Here is a 25911-nt window from a genome sequence, read left to right on the forward strand (position 1 = left end):
TGAAATGTGTGGGACAAAATATGTGATAAACAGGAAAAGGCCATGCCACATTTACCTGACACATGGAATGGGGTAATTTTTGGGATTACTGTTGAACTACTAGGCTATGTGTTCACCCGGCTATGAACTATAGGTTATACTACAAGCTATTGGGCCCTAAGATATATAGATATCTAATGTATTCATACATTGTTTATGTAGGATATACGCACGTATATATAACCTAATCATATTGTTTCTTCAACTTCAAAATAGCTGACCCTTCTCTGGGATTATATTCCCAGTTTTGATCTGGGACGTCTGGTCATTTATAGCATATAAGAATATTTTATTACTGTTAAGCAAACTATGAATAATAAAACATGTGTCCTTTATCATAGCTACACGTATGACGAAAAAGCGCGTGAAAATCAGTGGTATTCAGTGAGGTAAGATGAATTAAATGCGCTGACAGTTCATCGCTCCTGCCAAATGAATTGCACTGAGTGGAGCGGATCACCACTCCAAGATGGCGGCCCCGCGTCTCGTCAGCGCCAGTAGGCAGTAGCGCTCCATGCTGCGTACCATTAGAAGCATCTATGATTAGAAGATGTCTATGCTTACCGGAGTACTTCCGCTTCCTTGCCCGGATGCAGTTTGTCCTAACGGAGTTGCCGTAGTACTTCCGCCTCTGGGCACAGATCCAAGTGTTGTGGAGTTGCTAGGAGGATTTTCCGTTTCGTGGCTTTTCTCTTCTCTCGACAACACAATAAATGTCAATGGTTTCAAACCCTTAAAATACCCGAACAGGTAAGAATAACATTTAGTATTGACTCACCATCAGTAAGAACTAGTCAAAGTCCCAATGTTTATTTTGTGTGCGGTTTTCCATCCAGCCATCATTTTTCTACCGGGAGCTTCTCCAACTTCCTGCGGGGGAAACTGGGACGACACCCCGGTCATAGCAGCTGTTATCCAGCGGTCATAGCAGCTGTTATCCAGCGGGGACTGAACCTACGCAAGAAGTCAGGCAAGTAGGACTAAATGTGGACGTTTACATAGTACCTCAACTTACGTGTTGAATTGGTTCTGTGACTAGCTCGTAACTCAAAACACGTGTATGTCAAATCATTGTCTTCCATCGAAATGAATGGGAAGCATTCAAATTGGCGACTGCGCCCCAAAACACCATTTTAACATTTAACATAAATTTTTAGGTAAGATACATTGAAGGAAATGATGAAATAGAATGTACTACAAACAACTGTGGTATAAAGTAATGTAATAATAATGTACAGCATATACCTTAGAGCGGTGTTTTTCAACCTTTTTTGAGCCAAGGCACATTTTTTTCGTTGGGGACACTATCCCATCCTCGTCAACATTGTTGTGTGCCAAACTCGTCACTTCATATTAGCGATCTAAGCTTAATAATACACCAAAAGAAAGCTTATTGTCTTTTTCTGCCTTTTATTCCCGCTCTTACTTTTTCCACTTCCAGTTGTCCAACACGCAACACATGTCATCATATCCTGTGTCCCCCGCCCTTAAGTTCCCCTTACAATGGTTCCGGTATTGTCCTGTGACCAGAGTAAACAATACATGACAGACACCACCAGCAGAAAATGTTAAAAAACGTAACCAAATAGCCTATATGGACAATATAAAGTCGTTCTCATCAAATACCTGACGCAATTGTTCGATATGACTTCAAACCATAACCATCATTAATTATCTTGTCTCAAAGTAGGCTTACAGAGTAATTAGCTACCTGCTGCCACCTACTGGTACGGAAGAGTATTACATGGTTACTCTGCTGATCTCCAGACAGCACAGGCACTCTACAATTTGCAAAAAATATTCAGTGTTTCCCATTAACTGCCAAGATACCTGTGGCGGTGGGGGCGTGGCTATGGGCGTGGTCACCATGACATCATCGAGTTATTTGCATAATTTACTACAATGATATGATTTTCTCTAAAAAGGCTCAAAAAATGTATACTTACTAATTAATAATAACAGTTTTGTTTTAAACGTCCATCCATTTTACAATATAATTACAACACTTTATGTACATATTTATATACAGATTTGAACAATAAGTTATTCACTGAAATATATTTATTAATTGTGGTTCTTACAAAAAATATATCTTATAAAAATATAAAAGCTAAAATGTCTCTTAAAGCTCTGCCCCTTTAATTAGTGCATACTAAATAATTTAACTTTAGCCTACTACTACAACCATATTATTTACCAGCAACATAAAGTGAAACAGAGGCAGAGGTGTCCTGCCACAGTCAGTAACAAATAAACAGAAAACAGTAGTGGTGGTAGATAGACACAAAGCTTCATCAAACATCTGATCCACTGAACAAAGAGCTCCAAAAATCTTGATCCTACACTTCTCTTTTGTAACGTAAATCTAAACAGCCGATATGGGCATCTACATCAACTATATGATTTGCCTGAGAAGCTGAACAGGACAAAAAAAAAAAAAAAAAAAAGTTTTTAATTTGTGGCGGCCTTAATTCTTTCGTGGCGGGCCGCCACAAATAAATGAATGTGTGGGAAACACTGATATTTTTCCAACCAATTAGGTGAAGTTGCATAATTTCCCATGGCACACCAAACAATATCTCACGGTACACGAGTGTGTCGCGGCACAGTGGTTGAAAAACACTGCTTTAGAAAGTGGACCTCTAGTTTATTTCCTTTCCAGCTGCTTCTCAGTCAAACACACCATCAGCAGTGTTTCCACATCATCATGAATAAATGGCCGCCGTTTGGATGTTATTTTAACGTCCTTGGCTGCCGTTATGGTTGAGTTGAGTTTGAGTTTATTTGGAACATGCATGCATACAACATGATACATCACACTTGGTGAAGTAAATTACATTTCACATGGTGAGATGAGTAAGATTATCTTGAAAATGAATGGATGGATGAGATAAATTCAGAATGTTTATACATTTTTTGCTTCTTTGTACTTTGTAAACACTTTAAGTTTGAAGAGTTTCTTGAAGTGGATCATATTAGTACTTTGTTTGATTTCTTTGCTTAATCCATTCCATCATTTAATTCCACATACTGATATACTGAAGGTCTTAAGTGTTGTACGTGCGTACAAATGTTTTAAATTACATTTTTACATGGTGTGTTCCATTTGTACTGGGAAGCTGGAATATCCGAGTTGGTTTCAAAAATAGCTTGTCAGAGTGTAAACAATATTACAAGTTTCCGTAATATCCGTTATAAGCACTTCTGACTATTTGATCATCATTTTTATTTTATTTTATTTTTTTAAATATATTTTTTGTTTGTGTATTTGATGCCCTTTGTCATAGAAAACTGTATTTTTTATGTGGCAAACACACAAGATATGCAATATTTTTTTCACAAAAAAATATTTTCAAAGTGGAATATTTGATCCGAAGCAATTACAGCCTTCAATAATTCATAACAACATTTATTGAGATTCTTTTCTTTTTTTTAAAAGAAAATCCCACTAAAATTCTCAGGGATCCAAAAGTATTAAAAATTATTAATACAGTATTTTTGTTTAGGTTTTTACTTTCAACACTTAAATCTCTAGTTCATTTTCAAGAGCCATCGTTTGATTATAATTTTTTTAATACATTTTTAGTTTGTGTATTGAATGGCCTTTTTGTCACAGAAAACATTTTTTCACATGGCAAACACGAAATATGCAATATTTTCCCCAAAGAATATTTATAAGTGTAATATTTAATCCAAAGTAATTATAGCCTTCGATAATTCAATAATTCATAACATTTATTATGCTTTGTTTTTTTTAGCAATGGCAGCTTTTTTTTACTCCTTTTTTTAAATTCCTCTAAAACTCTCAGGTATCCAAAAGTGTTAAAAATAAGTCATACATTATTTTTTATTTGTTTACTTTCAATGCTTAAATCTTTAGATCAACTTCAAGATCTGTTCTTTGATTATAAGTTTTTATTATTATTATTATTATTTATTTATTTATTTAATGCCAGTTTTATTTAAAAAAAAACAATTTTTTTATGGTAAACAACATACAAAATATGAAATATTTTTTTAGAAAAATATTTCAGAGTGGAACACTTGATGTGAAGTAGAGCTGCAGCTATCGAATATTTTAGTAATCGAGTATTCTATCGAATATCCTGATCGATGAATCGAGTAATCGAATAAATCATATTTTTGCTTAATTAAGTTTTAATTATACATGTAAAGATGTGCCCTCGATTAATTGCGTTTGGCCTAATTGTCTTTTATTTCCCAAACGCCTGTTTTCATTATTGAAGGCTGACACGCGCAGCTGAAATGTGTCCGTGGTTGATTGTGCCAATTTGTGTGTGCTAATAAAAACAGGTGCTTGTGATTATTATACGGTGCCGTTTAAATGGTGGTTTCTCCGCGCAAATACGCTGCTTTGACTGCTGTTTACTAAACCAGGCAAAATGCCGTAAAAAAAAACTTAACGACGCCTTGAGGCAGCGAAAAATCCTCGAATATATTTTGCAATCAAATTACTCGAGGAATCGTTTCAACTCTAATGTGAAGTAATTGGAGCCTTCAATAGGTTGCTTAATTAAGGTTTAATTATACATGTAGAGATGTGCCCTCAATTAATTGCGTTTGGCCTAATTGTCTTTTATTTCCTAAACGCCTGTTTTCATTATTGAAGGCTGACACGCACAGCTGAAATGCGTTCGTGGTTGATTGCGCCAATTTGTGTGTGCGAATAAAAACGGGTGCTTGTGATTATTATACGGTGCCGTTTAAATGGTGGTTTCTCCGCGCAAATCCGCTGCTTTGACTATTGTTTACTAAAGGAGGCAAAATGCCGTAGAAAAAAAACCTTAACCACGCCCAGAGGCAGCGAAAATTCCTCTAATATATTTTGCAATCGAGGAATCGTTTCAGCTTTAATGTGAAGAAATTGGAGCCTTCAATGGGTCAATAATTCATAACAATGTTGCTTTGAATTCATGATTTTTAAAGAAAAAAATGTAACATTGCAACTTTTTCTCGTTACTTTTCATCTCTACGCCCACCTTTTTATGTTATTTTGTTATAGTATTTTTTAGAATGACCTGCGGGCCGCACTTTGGACTTTGCACTTTGCACCTGGTGTAATAAACAGTCATCTCTTGGGTCGACTGAGGTGTCACTCAAAAGTTCAAAGTCCAGTTGTGGAAGTGAGCACACACTGAACATGTGTGCTTTATGTCGACTAAACAATAGCGTCGCTGGAATCTTCTATACCCAAAATGTTGAAAGAGCCATTTTGGTAAAAAAAAAAACAGAAAAAAATCGGTTTGGAGCCGCAAAAAATTAAAAGCCTTCTATAAGTGATATAATGAAGTCAACACATGATGTACTTGTCTGTATTAGTTATATTAGCCTACTATCAAAATGACTTTAAAAGTCTTATACAAGTGTTATAATGAAGACAACACATGATTTAAGTGTCTATATTAGCTATTTTAGCCTACTTTTATTTTTACAACATTGGAAAACATGAGTAAACCCTCTCAGAGGGTGAGATATCTCCTGTAAATGACTGTTTAAGAATGGCCAAAGGTATAGATGTGTGTGTCCAAGTTAAAGGAAATGGCGGGCTGTCTTCTTCTAATGAATTTATTACAATCTATGCAAGCTGGGTAACGTTTGCTGTGGTCTGGAACAACATGGCACACAAACAACTACCGTAATTTCCGGACTATAAGCCGCTACTTTTTCCCCTCGTTCTGGTCTCTGCGGCTTATACAAGGGTGCGGCTTATTTACGGCCTGTTCTTCTCCGACACCGACGAAGAGGATTTCGGTGGTTTTAGTACGCAGGAGGAAGACGATGACACAATGATTAAAGACCTAATTTTCATATATACCGGTAGGCTGGTTATTTTGATAACGTACAGGCGAGCACTTTGTATTACTTTGCACCGTTGTATTATTTGTACTCTGCACGAATGCTGTTCGCCATGTCAAAGATGTGAAAGTTTGATTGAATGATTGAAAGATTTATTGTTAATAAATGGGACGCTTTGCGTTCTCAAACAGTCATCTCTGTCCCGACAATCCCCTCCGTGGTAGCAGGAACCCCTATATACTACGCTAATTACACATCAAAACCCTGCGGCTTATAGTCGGGTGCGGCTTATATATGGAGCAATCTGTATTTTCCCCTAAATTTAGCTGGTGCGGCTTATAGTCAGGTGCGGCTTATAGTCCGGAAATTACGGTATCAGAAATGCAGCCAATATTACATACAGATAATACGTCATGAGAAATGCAGATGAAAATTAAATACACAGAGGACATGGGAAATTAAATGATTTCAAATATACCTACAAGTGAGGCATAATGATGCAATATGTACATAAAGCCGGCCTCAATAGCATATTAGCATCGATTAGCTTGCAGTCATGCACTGACCAAATATGCTTGATAAACACTCCACTCAAGTCAATAACATCAACAAAGCTCACCTTTGTGCCTTCACGTACAGTATAAAACGTTTGGTGGACAAAATGAGACAAAGAAGGAGTGGCATAAAACATGTCTTTCTGTGGCAGCGTCGAAGACATTTATACATGTAGACAAACTGTTGCCACAGTCGACAACGGTGAGTTCAAGGGCCGCTTGAATTAGTAGGACAAAACGGCGCTCGCCAAATACTCTCATCAGTGAAGCATAAACACAAACATATTAAACAGTGGGCTTTCTAACAATTAGGAAGGTTTGTGTCATGTTTGTCTTCCTACAGAAACCATATTACAACAAAAAATAGATTTTTCACCCCATTTTTTTCCCATTTCCATACATTTTTGAAAAGGCTCCATGGAGCCACCAGGGCGCCGCTAAAGAGCCGCATGTGGCTCTAGAGCCGCGGGTTGCTGACCCCCGTTGTATACAGATCCCAGACCAGTTGGACATCTGTGGGGTGGAGTTGATGTGTCAACTATACTCATGTTCAGCATGATTGAACTGCTTCCATCTGTTTAGGCCCCTGGCTATGGCTCAAGAGCTAATCAAAGAAGAGGGCATTTTTTTTGATGACCTCAACAAGTTGCGAGCCCTCGACCCAGATGTCAGCCAAAACACCTCCGAGCTCAAGGAGGAGTGCAAAGAATTTGTCACCAGTAAGCATTTTTCCTCTTGTTTTGGTCAGTTCTGCCCGTGCAAAGGAAACATGGCGTGCCGCACTGTAAGCCCTACTGTCTTTTACAGAAATTGAACAGTTTCAGGACAAGGTGGGAGGTCTGATTCAGCTGGTCGACGAGCTGGCAAAAGAAACCGAGGCGGAAAAGTTCAAGGTAATGTTGGGCGTTTTTTGTGGAGGCAAGTTCTTCCTGATGTACAGTAAAAATGCCATTTCATGTGGAAGTATAAAGATGCATTTGGACTACTGTATTCTTCTTTTCCAGGGTGGAATAATTACACAACTTATATTTTACAATTCACCCTCATTTTACTTCTTAAAATTCCTCAGTGTTGCTCGCCTATTTGTGCAAATTCTGCCATTCAAATTAAGCATGACCTAGCAATTTCTCCGTCTAAGACAGGGGTCGGCAACCTTTACCACTCAAAGAGCCATTTTGGCAAGTTTCACAAATTATAGAAAATAATTTTTTTTAAAAATTTTAAATTTTAAAACACCGCATTCAAAGCTTAAATGCTTTGTGCTATGTTAACCAGGGGTCTCCGACACACGCACCGGCACGCACTTTAATAAGGAAATTTGATGTTAGTGCGGCCCGCGAGTTTTGAATGAATGGCGCTTGATAGCGTCATACTTGCCAACCCTCTCATTTTTCCCGGGGGACTCCCGAATATCAGGGCGTGATGACACTGCTTTTAGCGCCCTCTACAGCCTGCTCGAACACATGTAGAATGCAGTTTCAGCTTGCTTACGTAACTGACAGCAAGGCGTACTACCTCAGCAGCCACACATCTTACACTGACGGTACCAATACCCAGAATCCCATGCAGCCCTAACTCTTCCGCTCAACCAACGCACGGAGAGGGGGGGGTTGATGTGTGGGGGGATTTGGTGGTAGCGGGGGTGTATAATGAAGACCGGAAGAGTTAGGGCTGCATGGGATTCTGGGTATTGGTTGTGTTGTGTTTATGTTGTGTTACGGTGGGATGTTCTCCAGAAATGTGTTTTTCATTCTTTTTTGGTGTGGGTTCACAGTGTGGCGCATATTTGTAAAGTAACAATGTTAAAGTTGTTTGATACGGCTACCGTCAGTGTAAGCTGTGTGGCTGATGAGTAAGTATGCTTTGCTGTCTCCTGTGTGTGCAAGTAAAAGCAACATACAACATGTGGCCGGTCTGGCATGCTGTTTTTAAATGCTATAGAGGACAATTACTGCAATGCAATTAGGGCATTCCATTTAGTTAGTAATTAGAGTGTAAATAGGATTATATTTTCCCTGGGAGTTATCCATGAGAGACGCTGATATCCATAAGTCTCCTGGGAAAATCGAGGGAGTCGGCAAGTATGTAGCTGAGCCGCATCAGAGTGGTCAAAGAGCCGCATGCGGCTCCGGAGCCGCGGGTTGCCGACCCCTGGTCTAAGATCTTCACTCTGTTTCTTGGACTTTTATACTGCTTTGAGGGCTTTGTAATTCATTATTTTGCAGTAAATCAAATCAAATCAACTTTATTTATAAAGCACATTTAAAATTTACCACAGGGTAAGCCAAAGTGCTGTACAATGGGCAGGTTAAAAGATAATACGAGAACCGAGCAAACACAACACAACACAAACAGAACACGATAAAAAATAAATAAATAAAACATAAAAACAGGTTCACAGCAGGTGTATTATGGGGCGCCATTGCAGGATGGATATCACTCAGTGTTAAAAGCCATGGAATAAAAGTATGTTTTTAAGAGAGATTTAAAAACCGGAAGAGAGGAGGCTTGTCTAACACTAAGAGGTAGGTTGTTCCAGAGCTTGGGAGCAGCAGCGGCGAAAGCTCTGTCACCTCTAAGCTTCAGCCTTGTGTCAGGGACCGTCAGTAGCAGCTGATCGGCTGATCTTAGGGATCGGGTGGGGCAGTAAGGCTGAAGGAGGTCGGAGAGATATGTTGGCGCGAGGTTGTTTAGACATTTAAAAACAAATAAAAGGAGTTTAAAATTGATTCGGTAACGCACAGGGAGCGTACATAATGAACAACCCCCATTGACAACCACATAGCTGAATGTACAGTATGTATATATTTGCACCTGTATTTCTCATTTTAACCCAATGTGGATTAGGGGAAAAAACACATAAATTATATATACAGTGGTGGTCAAAAGTGTACATACACTTGAAAACAACTTAAAGTCATGGCTGTCTTGAGTTTCCAATCATTTCTACAACTTTTATTTTTTTGTGATGTAGTGATTGGAGCACATACTTGTTGGTCACAAAATACATTCATGAAGTTTGCTTCTTTTATGAATTTATTATGGGTCTACTGAAAATGTGAGCAATCAAAAGTATACATACAGCAATGTTAATATTTGCTTACATGTCCCTTGGCAAGTTGACCTGCAATAAGGCGCTTTTGGTAGCCATCCACAAGCTTCCGCTTCAATTTTTGACCACAAAATTGCTGCAGTTCAGCTAAATGTGTTGCTTTTTTGACGTGGACTTGTTTCTTCAGCATTGTCCACACCTTTAAGTCAGGACTTTGGGAAGGCCATTCTAAAACCTTCATTCTAGCCTGATTTAGCCATTCCTTTACCACTTTTGAGGTGTTTGGGGTCATTATCCTGTTGGAACACCCAACTGCTCCCAAGACCCAACCTCCAGGCTGATGATTTGAGCTTGTCCTGAACAATTTGGAGCTAATCCTCCTTCTTCATTGTCCCATTTAAAGCAGCAGTTCCATTGGCAGCAAAACAGGCCCAGAGCATAATACTACCACCACCATGCTTGACGGTAGGCATGGTGTTCCTGGGATTAAAGGCCTCACCTTTTCTCCTCCAAACATATTGCTGGGTATTGCTGGGTATTGTGGCCAAACTTTTGTTTCATCTGACCACAGAACTTTCCTCCAGAAGGTCTTATCTTTTTCAATGTGATGTCAGATGTATGTGTGTGTGTGTGTGTGTGTGTGTGTGTGTGTGTACATATATATATATATACATACATATATATAAATATATATACATATAAACATACAATAATGTGGCATTCATGGACATGGTGAGTATGAGTGTGCAATATTAGCTCCCCTCACAAAATGATTCCATTACAATTCAGGGTGCTTCGACATTATTATGATATATATTTTATTTTTAAACAATAAACCCATTCAATGAAGAGAACAGACACGTTTACTGCCATCATCTTTTAATAACGTAAGACCAAACGATCCAACACATTTTTTTTTTACAACAAAAGGCTGCTCTTAGTAAATAAAGTGAGTTGTAAATGTTGCAATTTATAAATAAAGGTTTATAAAATAAAAACAAAAATAAAAAAATTAAGTGAGTTGCATGAAGTGCTTTTAGAAGTAACTTTAAAAAAAAATCTAAATTATTTGATGTTTTCTATGATTTTGGTACGAGCAAGTTTAATACAAAAAACATCTTCAAAAAATATTTTTTAAGTATTTAGAAATCATTTGTTTAGCAATAATCACAATCTTTCTGTAGGATAATACAAACAGTCCGTCTTTAAAAACTGTCCGGGCGGATTCTTTCTTTCCGGTCAAATTCCCACTCTCCGCCATGTTGGCAAACCAATGTGTTTCCTCCTTACTTATTCTATGATTTGAGTGGAAATGTCGCTTTATGTTAGAAAGTTAATAACAATATGATTAATGTAGTGTGTGGGTGCACTTTTTAATACTCCGGGGAACGCAATGCTATTTTCTTAGTTGCACTCCGGAACACAAGGTGGCGGCAGTGGGTCAACAAGATGGATGTTTGCCGCCATAAATCACCAAGAAGAAAACAGGAAGTGGAATAATCTGGGCGGCTGTTGTTTTTCTGCTCAACTTCTGGATTGCTGAGGTTTTGTTTTTGTGTTTTAGCTATCGCGTCAAATATCAAATGTTTCTACATTGTTAACTTATATTGTTTGTCGCATTGCGATGCGTCTACGAGTTGATGTATCGGCACACCCGTAACGACGCGTGTATGTATATATATATCAGCCCTGGGTCACACTATTGTACCAGGACTTGTTGTCTTTGACACTACTGATGTTGGACCTGTTCCACATTAGGTGATTGGAGCCAGAAACCTGCTGAAGTTGGTGGCGAAGCAACGAGAAGCCTTGCAACAGCAGCTTCACGCTCTCATCGCCGAGAAGAAGATGCAACTTGAAAGGTAAATGAAAGGATGATCACACATACTATTATCACCTACAAAGGTCAACAACAAAATAAAGCATGCACATGAAATGTAACAACAACACCTTGTAATGCTGACTCCAGTGACACAAAGCTGCTACGCAGTTGACTGTCATTGCTAAAAAAAAATCAATCAATCAAAGTTTATTTATATAGCCCTAAATCACGAGTGTCTCAAAGGGCTGCACAAGCCACAACGACATCCGGGCAAGGAAAAACTCAACCCAATGGGATGACAATGAGAAACCTTGGAGAGGACCGCAGATGTGTGAGAGTCCATAGTGGATCTAGTTAATAGTGTGAGAGTCCAGTCCATAGTGGATCTAACATAATAGTGAGAGTCCAGTCCATAGTGGATCTAACATAATAGTGACAGTCTAGTCCATAGTTGATCTAACATAATTGTGTGAGAGTCCAGTCCATAGTGGATCTAACATAATAGTGAGAGTCCAGTCCATAGTGGATCTAACATAATAGTGAGAGTCCAGTCCATAGTGGATCTAGCATAATAGTGAGAGTCCAGTCCATAGTGGATCTAAAATAATAGTGTTACAGTCCAGTCCATAGTGGATCTATTTAATAGTGTGAGTCCAGTCCATAGTGGATCTAACATATTAGTGAGAGTCCAGTCCATAGTGGATCTAACATAATAGTGTGAGAGTCCAGTCCATAGTGGATCTAACATAATAGTGTGAGAGTCCAGTCCATAGTGTATCTAACATAATAGTGAGAGTCCAGTCCATAGTGGATCTAACATAATAGTGAGAGTCCAGTCCATAGTGGATCTAGCATAATAGTGTGACAGTCCAGTCCATAGTGGATTTAACATACTAGTGAGAGTCCAGTCCATAGTGGATCTTACATAATAGTGTGAGAGTCCAGTCCATAGTGGATCTAAAATAATAGTGTTAGAGTCCAGTCCATAGTGGATCTATTTAATAGTGTGAGTCCAGTCCATAGTGGATCTAACATAATAGTGAGAGTCCAGTCCATAGTGGATCTAACATAATAGTGAGAGTCCAGTCCATAGTGGATCTATTTAATAGTGTGAGTCCAGTCCATAGTGGATCTAACATATTAGTGAGAGTCCAGTCCATAGTGGATCTAACAAATTAGTGAGAGTCCAGTCCATAGTGGATCTAACATAATAGTGAGAGTCCAGTCCATAGTGGATCTAACATAATAGTGAGAGTCCAGTCCATAGTGGATCTAACATAATAGTGAGAGTCCAGTCCATAGTGGATCTAACATAATATTGTGGGAGTCCAGTCCATAGTGGATCTAACATAATAGTGAGAGTCCAGTCCATAGTGGATCTAACATAATAGTGAGAGTCCAGTCCATAGTGGATCTAACATAATAGTGTGAGAGTCCAGTCCATAGTGGATTTAACATACTAGTGAGAGTCCAGTCCATAGTGGATCTAACATAATAGTGTGAGAGTCCAGTCCATAGTGGATCTAACATAATAGTGTGAGAGTCCAGTCCATAGTGGATCTAACATAATAGTGTGAGAGTCCAGTCCAGTGGATCTAACATAATAGTGAGAGTCCAGTCCATAGTGGATCTAACATAATAGTGAGAGTCCAGTCCATAGTGGATCTAGTTTATAGTGTGAGAGTCCAGTCACATCAAATATTCCACTTTGAAATGTGTTTTTTAGGGGGGTATTCTTACATATTTTGTGTTTTTGCCACAAAAAATTGATTTTTGTAAACAAAAAGGAACATGAAACAAAAACAATTACAACTTTACTAAAGTTGATCTCCAGATTTAAGCGTTGGAGAGAAGAAAAAAAAGTCCTATATGACTTATTTTTAACATTTTTATGACTGAGACCCTTTCGGATCCCCGGGATCAAACTTGATGGGAGCCTTAAAGGTTAAAAAAAACCTATATATTGTAATTGTTTGGACATTGCTGATGTAGGGTGAAAAGAGACACCAGACAATAATATACAGTACTCAAATAATATTCAACGTTTACTCCGAGACCTTCTAATCTCAATACAAATAAAGTACCAAGTACTTTTCAATAAAGCAAAGACACACATTCAGAGGTTACTCAACATGCCTTTTCACACTATATTTTTGTAAACCTCTGAAACTATACGACAACACCAATTTCTATAATGTTAGAAAAATCAGCCTGTACGAAAACAATATCTCTCTTTTAAAGTCTTATCTGGCAAAGGAATAATAAAAAAATATTGTCTGTATTAAAAAGTGAAATGATGTATATTTAGTTTTCTCCTTCATTTAAAGTGAAAGTAGCTTCTTAAAGTAATCCACTTGGCGACAACATTTGTCAGATCGCGTTTTTGCTGCGAATGTTAGCTATGACTGCACCCCAGACAAAGTGATGTGGGGGGCTAGAAGAAGGCATGTCAGTCCATCTTTATCATCGATGGTTTATTAGTTTATTTCTTGTCGGTGCGTTGTTTAAGTGTACATTTTCCCATTCAACTCTCACATGTTCTTCCATTTCCACGTCTCTTCTCCGCTACTCACCTTGCCCTCACGACCACGCTTGCTTTTCTACCCCCAACCACTCGCAGCAGGAATGCATAAAAACTGATTTTTTTTAATAAGGCAACTCACACAACACATGAAAATATGAATAATAATAATAATAGATTTTATTTGTAAAAGCACTTTACATTGAGTAAACAACCTCAAAGTGCTACAGTGCATTTAAAAACAAAACAACACTAGAACCACAAATAGCTGCCCCCAACAAGTAAAAATACATAGTAAAAAAATAAATAAAAACTAGAACAGCCTAATAGCTACAACTAGCACACATATATCTAAAAAAAAAAGGCTTTACTAAGAAGAAGAGTTTTTAAGCCTTTTTTAAAAGCATCCACAGTCTGTGGTGCCCTCAGGTGGTCAGGGAGAGGGTTCCACAGACTGGGTCTTCCATTTCCACGTCTCTTCTCCGCTACTCACCTTGCCCTCCCAACCACACTGGGAGTTGATGCTAAACATGCTGTGACTGACCTTGCTTTTCTACCCCTAACCACTCGCAGTAGGAACGCATAAAAACTGATTTTTTTAATAAGGCAACTCACACAACACATGAAAATATGAATAATAATAATAATAATAATAATAGATATTATTTGTAAAAGCACTTTACATTGAGCAAACAACCTCAAAGTGCTACAGTGCATTTAAAAAAAAACAACGCTAGAACCACAAATAGCTGCTCCCAACAAGTAAAATAAATAGTAAAGAATAAATAAAAACTAAAACAGCCTAATAGCTACAATTAGCACACATATCTAAAAAAGGCTTTTTTAAGAAGAGTTTTTAAGCCTTTTTTAAAAGCATCCACAGTCTGTGGTGCCCTCAGGTGGTCAGGGAGAGGGTTCCACAGACTGGGTCTTCCATTTCCACGTCTCTTCTCCGCTACTCACCTTGCCCTCCCAACCACACTAGGAGTTGATGCTAAACATGCTGTGACTGACCTTGCTTTTCTACCCCTAACCACTCGCAGCAGGAACGCATAAAAACTGATTTTTTTAATAAGGCAACTCACACAACACATGAAAATATGAATAATAATAATAATAATATATATTATTTGTAAAAGCACTTTACATTGAGCAAACAACCTCAAAGTGCTACAGTGCATTTAAAAACAAAACAAAAAAACAACAACGCTAGAACCACAAATAGCTGCCCCCAACAAGTAAAGTAAATAGTAAAAAATAAATAAAAACTAGAACAGCCTAATAGCTACAATTAGCACGCATATATATATATTTTAAAAAATTTTTTTTAAAAAGAAGAGTTTTAAGCCTTTTTTAAAAGCATCCACAGTCTGTGGTGCCCTCAGGTGGTCAGGGAGGGCGTTCCACAGACTGGGAGCGGCGTCTCCAATAGTTCGGAGCTTTGTCCTCAGAGGTTGTAGGAGGTTAGCCTGTCCGGAGCGGAAGTGTCATGTGGAGGATTTGGGGGTGAGCCGTTCTTTGAGGTAGAGGGGGGCATTTGCATGGAGGCACTGGTGAGTTAGTATCATGTTAATGTAATTAACTAAGCCCTCCACAGGTGGTGATGTAATACAGATCTGTTTCCAAATCATATACTAGCAATAAATAAGAAAATATATATTTTGCCTTTACACACCAACACACATTGTGAAATTAAACAAGCAAGCAAGACTGAAGTGGACACTTAAACTCAGGGGGGACCCAAACTTTTTCCACTGAGGGCCACACACTGAAAAATCAATACATGCAGGGGCTATTTTGATATCTTTCAATTTCTAAACCAATACAATATATATATATATATATATATATAAATATATATATATATACATATATATATATATATTTTTTTTACCTTCTCGTTTGGTCCCAGGTCCCGAAAGTCTCATGTCATAACATTTTTCAAAAACAAGACGTAAATTAATTTTTAAATTTTTTTACGGTAAATCTTTAGCCCAGCTTAAGATCTGTCAATCAAAAAATTAAAAAAAAATGTTTGAAGCCCTTTTTCTTTTAAGAAAATGCTGTTTTTTGAAGCAAAAATACAAAATATGCAACATTTATCCCCCAACATTTTCAGTGTGGATTATTTGTTGTGAAGCAATTTGAGCCATAAATAGGTCAATAACTCGTAACATTGATTTTAAATCTTTTTTTTTTTTTTTAAACAATGACATTTAAAAAAAAAATCCCACTAAAATTATTAGAGCTCCAAAAATTATTAGGGCTCCAAAAGGGCCCCACTGATTACAAAAAAAGAGTCACACGATAAGGTTTTTTTTTTTTTTCCCCAACGTTTACATTTCCAGATCTATCCATCGATTGTACGTTTTTACTATGCTTTTTGTTACAGAAATATGTTTTTTTATGGCAAAAACTCATAAAATGTGCAATAGTTTTTCACAAAAATATTTAAAAGTAGAATATTTGATGTGAAGTAATTGGAGTTTTCAATATGCCAATAATTCATAACAATATTGATTTTGATTCATTATTATTTTTCAGAAACTAGTTTAAAAAAACAGCCTGCATTGCAGCTTTGTGTTGTCTGAGTCAATATTGCAACTTTTGCTCGTTACATTTCACCTGTTTGCTCTTAGTTTTTTTTGTAATAGTATTTTTAGAATGAGACACAGGCCGTTAAAAAAAAGAGCTGCGGGCCGCACTTTGGACACCTCTGCTTTAACAAGTGTAACAAATAATATGGCCTTTACAATTTGTGAATTATAGCCATTGTTTGAATTCCAGTTGCCTTTCTCCAACACGACAGCATCTGTTGTTGCGTGCATAGACGTCATATTCATATGTCATAATATTTTTAGACGGCTCTATTTGGAACATACAGTCCCAACCATTGTTAAGAAGAATTTTGTGCACAATTAAGTTAGGATTTTTTAAATAATACATAATATTTATACATACTCAAATACAAACATGCATTCTGTGAATATTCTCATTCATGTGGGCCATTTATCCCGACTAATATTTGGTTAAATTTCCCTCAGCTAGATGGGGTTTTTTTGTAGAATAATTCTTGGTAGATATTTGACCACTTTTCTTTCAGAATTGGTAGATTTAATTTGAATTGCTTGTGGAAATCTTAATGTAAAGCAGTTTTATTCCTCGCAAAACCTTGAAATTGTTGCATGTTTTAGATTATTTTCCACTGTCTGCCCTTTTATTACATACACTTTTTATCAGGAAAAGGTATGAATTGGAAAAAGAAAACATATTTGTTGCCTAGATTGATCTTAATGCTGTCGCTATTTTTGTTCCAGGTATTGCGTTGAGTGTGATGCCTTGTCTAAAGTGGAGTCTGAACAGAACGAGTTCATCAACCAGTTTATTCTGCAAAAGTAAGTATGTGTGTTGGAGATTGTGTCCAAAAGAGAGCTAATCAAGCAATCCTACAAAAGCATGGAATCATTCTACATATTGACATTAGCATAAAAAGTTAGTATACAAGCCTGTCTCATGTAGAGAATAGCAATAACAGAAGAGTCATCCCTGATTCTTAATGTGATGTTAAATATGTTTATTTCTGAAAATATCACACTTTTTTCCAACTTAAAGGGCAACTGCACTTTTTGGGGGAATTTTGCCAATCGTTCACAATCATTATGATAGACAACATGTTTATTTTTTTCATTCTAACATGTAAAAATCGTTTCGTTCTTGGTGGCTAGCGATGCAGCTAATATTAGCGATCAATTATACCTCTAAATCACTTTAAAAATGCATTAAAAAAACATCAACAATACTTTATTTACGTTCTGTAACCTGTATAATAACCAAGCTGTAGCTACCGGTACATTGTTATTGTGAAAGTGAACACTGCGGAACTATTTTCCTAGCGTACTAACACGTCAGCATGCTTCGGTATTCGCCATAAAAGCAAGCTAATCAATAATCACTGATTTCTTTCGCGCATAGATTTCCGTTTCTTCCGAATTCTGGCATGTTCTAATCATGGCAGAGTAGGTACCGAACAACAAAGGCGACTATTTCTGGACAAATGAGGATTCACAACCTAATTTTTTTGAAGCTGAATATACAGAGGATGAACTACTGCTTATAGAAGCGAGCACAAAGGAAGGGTGAGACGTTGGCGCAGACAGAAGCCTAGAGAGTGAGGTCAGCATGACTTTGAAGCTGGAAATGTGGAACTTGAAATTATGCTGTTTTGACATTAATAGAGTGCTTACCTACATAAACCGGGAAAAAACGTCCCCGGCCAACTGTCCATCGAGTGAGTCACTTTAATATTGACCATGATACACGCAGCACGTCATGCGTGTTATTACAACTAATACGTAGCTGTGTACAAACAAAACCTAAAATAATACTTTATTTGTACTGTAATATGATTGTTCATGTTTTTCACTCAGTACAGATTGGTGTTCTATCACATTGTTGTGAATTACAAACTCAAGCGCATTTTGTGCTGATGTAGAAGCTAGCTAATCTACGGCTAATACCAGAGCATGTTGATGTGTTAGTACACTAGAAAAATAATTCCTCAGTGTCGCTACAGCTTGGTTATTATACAGGTTACAGTTACAGGCATAAAAGCCGATCCCAATCTATATCAATCTATAAGATAATTTTTGAAAAATCTATCTTGTTATTTTTGTGGCGGGTTTGGTCCGTTATACATAATAAAACTATCACAAATCATATAGTCTATAACTAACACAGCCTAACCAAGTTTCCATTGTGCCCGATAATGAACTAATGACATCATCATCTTGACTTTGAACACATTGCACTCGAGCGAATGAACGCATACTTAGTCAACAGCCATACATGTCACACTAAGGGTGGCAGTATGAACGATGCCGACACTGTCATATAGTGAAACCACACAAAACAACACTGTCATAAACATGTGCCATATAGTGAAACCACACTAAACACTGTCATAAACATGTGCCATATAGTGAAACCACACTAAACAACACTGTCATAAACATGTGCCATACAGTGAAACCACACTAAACAACACTGTCATAAACATGTGCTATATAGTGAAACCACACTAAACAACACTGTCATAAACATGTGCCATATAGTGAAACCACACTAAACAACACTGTCATAAACATGTGCCATATAGTGAAACCACACTAAACAACACTGTCATAATCATGTGCCATATAGTGAAACCACACTAAACAACACTGTCATAAACATGTGCTATATAGTGAAACCACACTAAACAACACTGTCATAAACATGTGCCATATAGTGAAACCACACTAAACAACACTGTCATAAACATGTGCCATATAGTGAAACCACACTAAACAACACTGTCATAATCATGTGCCATATAGTGAAACCACACTAAACAACAGTGTCATAAACTTGTGCCATATAGTGAAACCCCACTAAACAACACTGTCATAAACATGTGCCATATAGTGAAACCACACTAAACAACACTGTCATAAACATGTGCCATATAGTGAAACCACACTAAACAACACTGTCATAAACATGTGCCATATAGTGAAACCACACTAAACAACAGTGTCATAAACATGTGCCATATAGTGAAACCACACTAAACAACAGTGTCATAAACTTGTGCCATATAGTGAAACCACACTAAACAACAGTGTCATAAACTTGTGCCATATAGTGAAACCCCACTAAACAACACTGTCATAAACATGTGCCATATAGTGAAACCACACTAAACAACACTGTCAAACATGTGCCATATAGTGAAACCACACTAAACAACACTGTCAAACATGTGCCATATAGTGAAACCACACTAAACAACACTGTCATAAACATGTGCCATATAGTGAAACCACACTAAACAACAATGACAAACACATTTTGGAAGAATATTTGCAACACAACATAAACACGACAGAACAAATTCCCAGAATTCCCTGCAGCATCAACTCTTCCGGGATGCCACAATATAAACAAACGCTACTGGTGGATCTACACCTAACATCCACTGTAATGATACCACGTACAATAGCGTATCTAGTCGATCGTACTATGATTACCGGTACATCGATATTTTTTAGCATCACAAAATCTTCTTTCGTTTTTTTAAAATGTATATTATGTTTATAAAGTCAGTAAATATGTCCCTGGACACATGAGGACTTTGAATATGACCAACGTATGATCCTGTAACGACTTGGTATCGGATCAATACCCAAATGTGTGGTATCATCCAAAACTAATGTAAAGTATCAAAGAAGAGAAGAATAAGTGATTATTACATTTTAACAGAAGTGTAGATAGAACATGTTCAAACTAGATATGTCCGATAATATCGGCAGGCCGATATTACCGATAAATGCTTTAAAATGTAATATCGGAAATTATCGGTATCGTTTTTTTAATTATCGGTATCGTTTTTTAAATTTTTTTTAAATTATTAAATCAACATAAAAAACAGAAGATACACTTACAATTAGTGCACCAACCCAAAAAACCTCCCTCCCCCATCATTCACACAAAAGGGTTGTTTCTTTCTGTTATTAATATTCTGCTTCCTACATTATATATCAATATATATCAATACAGTCTGCAAGGGATACAGTCCGTAAGCACACATGATTGTACTAACCTTTAACAGTTAAGTTTACTCATTTTCATTAATTACTAGTTTCTATGTAACTGTTTTTAAATTGTTTTGCTTTCTTTTTTATTCAAGAAAATGTTTTTAATTTATTTATTTTATTTTATTTTATAATTAAAAAAAAAAAGGACCTTATCTTCACCATACCTGGTTGTCCAAATTAGGCATAATAATGTGTTAATTCCACGACTGTATATATCGGTATCGGTTGATATAAGTATCTGTAATTAAGAGTTGGACAATATCGGATATTGGCAAAAAGCCATTATCGGACATCCCTAGTTAAAACAGAAAATAAGCAGATATTAACAGTAAATGAACAAGTAGATTAATAATCCATTTTCTACCACTTGTCCTTAAAGGCCTACTGAAACCCACTACTACCGACCACGCAGTCTGATAGTTTATATATCAATGATGAAATCTTAACATTATAACACATGCCAATACGGCCGGGTTAATTTATAAAGTGACATTTTAAATTTGCCGCTAAACTTCCGGTTCGAAACGCCTCTGAGGATGACAAAGACGCAGACGTGCTACTGTGAGTATGCAGCTTTGGCTTTTTTTTGCGTATGTACGTAACTTTTTTAAAATATATAAGCTTTATGAACCTTGGGTTAGGTGAACGGTCTTTTGGGCTGAGTGATTGTGTGTGTTGATCATGTGTTTGAATTGTATTGGCGTGTTCTATGGAGCTAGGAGCTAGCAGAGGAGCTAGCATAACACGTACCGTACCTACGTGCGCGTCACGTACGTAACTTTTTAAAAATATATAAGCTTTATGAACCTTGGGTTAGGTGAACGGTCTTTTGGGCTGAGTGATTGTGTGTGTTGATCAGGTGTTTGAATTGTATTGGCGTGTTCTATGGAGCTAGGAGCTAGCAGAGGAGCTAGGAGCTAGCATAACAAACATGCAGGTGTTATTATGCAGGATTAATTTGTGGCATATTAAATATAAGCCTGGTTGTGTTGTGGCTAATAGAGTATATATATGTCTTGTGTTTATTTACTGTTGTAGTCATTCCCAGCTGAATATCAGGTACCGTGAGTATGCAGCCTTGGCTGCTAAACATTCGATAACTTGACCGTATGTGCGCGTCACGTACGTAACTTTTTAAAAATATATAAGCTTTATGAACCTTGGGTTAGGTAAACGGTCTTTTGGGCTGAGTGATTGTGTGTGTTGATCAGGTGTTTGAATTGTATTGGCGTGTTCTATGGAGCTAGGAGCTAGCAGAGGAGCTAGGAGCTAGCATAACAAACACGCAGGTGTTTTTATGCAGGATTAATTTGTGGCATATTAAATATAAGCCTGGTTGTGTTGTGGCTAATAGAGTATATATATGTCTTGTGTTTATTTACTGTTGTAGTCATTCCCAGCTGAATATCAGGTCACCCCCGGCTCTCACAGCATCTTCCCTATCTGAATAGCTTCAACTCCCCACTAGTCCTTCACTTGCACTTTACTCATCCACAAATCTTTCATCCTCGCTCAAATTAATGGGGAAATTGTCGCTTTCTCGGTCCGAATCTCTCTCACTTCATGCGGCCATCATTGTAAACAATAGGGAACTTTGCGTATATGTTCAACTGACTACGTCACGCTACTTCCGGTAGGTGCAAGCCTTTTTTTTATCAGATACCAAAAGTTGCAATCTTTATCGTCGTTGTTCTATACTAAATCCTTTCAGCAAAAATATGGCAATATCGCGAAATGATCAAGTATGACACATACAATAGATCTGCTATCCCCGTTTAAATAAAAAAAATTCATTTCAGTAGGCCTTTAATAATGTGTACAAAATAATAGGTGTATAAATGACACAATGTTACTGCATACGTCAGCAGACTAATTGGGAGTCTTTGTTTGTTTACTTACTACTAAAAGACAAGTTGTCTAGTATGTTCACTATTTTATTTAGGGACTAAATGACAATAATAAACATGTTTCATGTACCCTAACATTTTTTTGTTAAAATAAAGCCAATAATTACATTTTTTGTGGTCCCCTTTATTTAGAAAAGTACCGAAAAACCTTTGGTACCGGTACCAAAATATTGGTATCGGGACAAGACTAATACACACACACCGAGCACCCACTGGCAGAAATGTGGTTACAGGTGAGTGTTTTGGAATGCATTTCGAGGTATAATTAATTGCTCTCATTAGCTGCATTGCTAGCCTCCAAGAACAAGCACATTTTTACAAATTAGAATGCAAAAAAAAAAACTTGTCGTCTTGTCTCTCCTAAGGATTGTGAACAATGGGCAAAATTCCACTTAACAGTTTATTGCAGGATTTGTTCTTGATATTCTGTCTCTTTTAAAAGAAAGTCATTAAAGGCCTACTGAAAGCCACTACTAGTGACCACGCAGTCTGATAGTTTATATATCAATGATGAAATCTTAACATTGCAACACATGCCAATACGGCCGGGTTAGATTAGTAAAGTGCAATTTTAAATTTCCCGCGAAATATCCTGCTGAAAACGTCTCGGTATGATGACGTTTGCGCGTGACGTCACGGATTGTAGCGGACATTTTGGGACAGCATTGTGGCCAGCTATTAAGTCGTCTGTTTTCATCGCAAAATTCCACAGTATTCTGGACATCTGTGTTGGTGAATCTTTGGCAATTTGTTTAATGAACAATGGAGATAGCAAAGAAAAAAGCTGTAGGTGGGAAGCGGTGTATTAGCGGCCGGCTGCAGCAACGCAAACACGTAGCCGGTGTTTCATTGTTTACATTCCCGAAATATGACAGTCAAGCTTTACCATTGGCCTGTGGAGAACTGGGACAACAGAGACTATTACCAGGAGGACTTTGAGTTGGATACGCGCTACCGTGAGTACGCAGCTGCGGCTTCCAAACATTTGATGGCTTGCCTGTACGTGCGTGCCGCTATGTGCATGTCACGTACGTAACTTTGGGGAAATATATGTGCTGTATGAACTTTGCGGAGGTGAACGGTACTTTGGGCTGTGGGATTGAGTGTGTTGTGCGGGTGTTTGATTTGTATTGGCGGGTTATATGGACGGGAGGGGGGAGGTGTTTATGTGGGATTAATTTGTGGCATATTAAATATAAGCCTGGTTGTGTTGTGGCTAATAGAGTATATATATGTGTTGTGTTTATTTACTGTTGTAGTCATTCCCAGCTGAATATCAGGTCCCACCCGCCTCTCACAGCATCTTCCCTATCTGAATCGCTTCCACTGCCCTCTAATCCTTCACTCTCACTTTCCTCATCCACGAATCTTTCATCCTCGCTCAAATTAATGGGGAAATCGTCGCTTTCTCGGTCCGAATCGCTCTCGCTGCTTGTTGCCATGATTGTAAACAATGTGCAGATGTGAGGAGCTCCACAACCTGTGACGTCACGCTACTTCCGGTACAGGCAAGGCTTTTTTGTCAGCGACCAAAAGTTGCGAACTTTATCGTCGATGTTCTCTACTAAATCCTTTCAGCAAAAATATGGCAATATCGCGAAATGATCAAGTATGACACATAGAATGGACCTGCTATCCCCGTTTGAATAAGAAAATCTCATTTCAGTAGGCCTTTAAGGAAGCCATAAGAGTATCAAAGTATTTACCCCGCTGTGTCCGAGCACGCTTGTTTACTCACATGTTCAAATGTCTCTTTTCAGCTGAGTCAAGAAGCCAGCCAGTGTTTACGTTGGTATGTAGAGCGGCCATCCCACAAGTTGAAGATTCAAGTCCGACAACAGGTGCCCTCTAAGTCCAGTTGAACTATACCCGGAGTAACACAAGGAACCTCTCCGGATCTTCCTGTTGCTGTGTCATTAGTCTACGCATGAGCATTTGTCTACACTCAGTGTAAATGTAAGTTAGTTTGGCAACAAACATAGAAACAAAAACACTTCACACTATTGAGGATCGGCTACACGTTAAAGATTTCTTATTTTGACATTGACAAATGATCATCTGTCCCTGGAGCTGACTTAAGACCACCAATCTAGCAGGAATGTTTTCATGAAGTCCGATAAAGCTGGGGTTAAATTATTTTATTTAGTACAGTGGTGCATGTGAGCAGCCCAACCAACACGCTTTTTAAAGTACGACTTGTGTGCCTGCTCATTTTTTTTTATCGTTGTCGCTAGCTGAAATTGGGTTGAAGTGACCTGTGGCAAAGTTTGTTAGTCCAGACCACAGAAGCCGTTAGTTTGCTGACCATGCGTCCGAAGAAAGTGAGCGCCAAGGAGAGCAGTGAGAGGAAAAAGCGAATGATGTGCCTCGAACTAAAGAAAGAAATAGTGGAAAAACACGACCAAGGTGTGCGTGTCGTCGACTTGGCGAGGGAGTACGAGCGCAGCAGTTCCACCATCTGCACGATACTCAAGCAGAAGGAGCTGATTAAGGCGATATCGCCGGCCAAGGGCATTAAAATCATTTCCAAGCAGAGGACGGCGATCCATGAAGACATGGAGAGGCTGCTGGTGGTGTGGTTGAAGGAGAAGCAGCTGGCAGGCGATACCGTGACCGAGGCTATAATCTGCGAGAAGGCGCGAGCTATCTACGCTAGTTTACTGCAGAAGACCCCGGGAACTTTGACGGACGAGGCGTTGGCCGAGCAGTTCAAAGCCAGCCGGGGCTGGTTGGATGGATTTAAAAAGAGGATCGGCATTCGCTTTGTCGTCAGGAACGGTGAGGTAGCGAGCTCCGATATGGAGGCGGCTGATGACTACCTGAAAACCTTTGCTGAAATCATCGCAGCCGAAGGATACGTCCCCCAGCAAGTCTTCAACTGCGACGAGACCAGACTCTTTTGGAAGAAGATGCCAAAGAAGTTTTGTGCAACGGCTGAGGAGCAGGCGATGCCGGGCAAAAAACCCTTGCAGGATAGACTCACCCTCGCTCTGTGCGCCAACGCCAGCGGAGACTGCAAGGTTAAGCCTCTGCTCGTTCACCTTTCTGAAAACCCCAGAGCCTTTAAGTCCAACAATATTGTGAAGGACAAGCTGCCCGTCATGTGGAGGGCCAACCAGAGGGCGTGGGTCACCAAGCAGTTCTTTGTGGAGTGGTTGAATTTGGTCTTTGGTCCTGACGTTAAGAAATATCTCCAGGAAAATAATCTAGCCCTGCAAGCCCTTCTGGTCCTGGACAATGCACCTGCTCACCTGCCCAACCTTGAAGATGACATCCTGGAGGAGTTCAAGTTCATAAAGATTATCTACCTTCCGGTCAACGTCACCCCTATCCTGCAGCCCATGGACGAGGTGATTTCGGGTTTCAAGACTCTCTTCACCAGGCACCTGTTCCGCCACTGCTTCGAGATGACAGAGTACACAGACTTCACCTACCGAGAGTTCTGGAAGGATCACTACAACATCGTGATCTGTCTCAGGATTATTGACATGGCCTGGCAGGCCGTTACGACGAGGACCTTGACCTCTGCATGGGAGAGGCTGTGGCCCGAGGCCGTGTCTGAAA

At 38.4% G+C, this 25911-nt stretch overlaps 2 protein-coding genes across 2 annotated transcripts in view; both read left to right on the forward strand.

The window, feature by feature from the left end:
• The first annotated feature begins 637 nt into the window (after window positions 1-637).
• LOC133665166 (intraflagellar transport protein 20 homolog A-like) lies at window positions 638-24250 on the forward strand. Its single transcript, XM_062070395.1, has 7 exons — window positions 638-789; window positions 876-1009; window positions 6993-7129; window positions 7218-7303; window positions 11221-11324; window positions 17123-17200; window positions 24108-24250. The coding sequence occupies exons 3-7, from the start codon at window positions 7003-7005 to the stop codon at window positions 24109-24111; spliced, it is 399 nt and encodes a 132-aa protein (XP_061926379.1). The 5' UTR covers window positions 638-789; window positions 876-1009; window positions 6993-7002; the 3' UTR covers window positions 24112-24250.
• A 403-nt stretch (window positions 24251-24653) lies between these two features.
• Window positions 24654-25911, forward strand: part of LOC133664313 (tigger transposable element-derived protein 1-like) — a 1707-nt gene continuing 449 nt past the window's right edge. Inside the window, exon 1 of the mRNA XM_062068819.1 lies at window positions 24654-25911. This exon is cut by the window's right edge and continues 449 nt beyond it. Within this exon, the coding sequence (XP_061924803.1) occupies window positions 24654-25911 (1258 nt within the window).

Source organism: Entelurus aequoreus, linkage group LG14 (assembly GCF_033978785.1).
Source record: "Entelurus aequoreus isolate RoL-2023_Sb linkage group LG14, RoL_Eaeq_v1.1, whole genome shotgun sequence".
In the NCBI taxonomy this organism is placed as follows: domain Eukaryota; kingdom Metazoa; phylum Chordata; class Actinopteri; order Syngnathiformes; family Syngnathidae; genus Entelurus; species Entelurus aequoreus.

Bases quoted from the DNA above. Each gene is read 5' to 3' on its own strand.
- LOC133665166 (XM_062070395.1), top strand. From the start codon at position 7,003: ATGGCTCAAGAGCTAATCAAAGAAGAGGGCATTTTTTTTGATGACCTC. The intron at 7,130-7,217 runs GTAAGCATTTTT...TGTCTTTTACAG, and splicing joins GTGCAAAGAATTTGTCACCA to AAATTGAACAGTTTCAGGAC. The intron at 11,325-17,122 runs GTAAATGAAAGG...TTTTTGTTCCAG, and splicing joins AAGAAGATGCAACTTGAAAG to GTATTGCGTTGAGTGTGATG.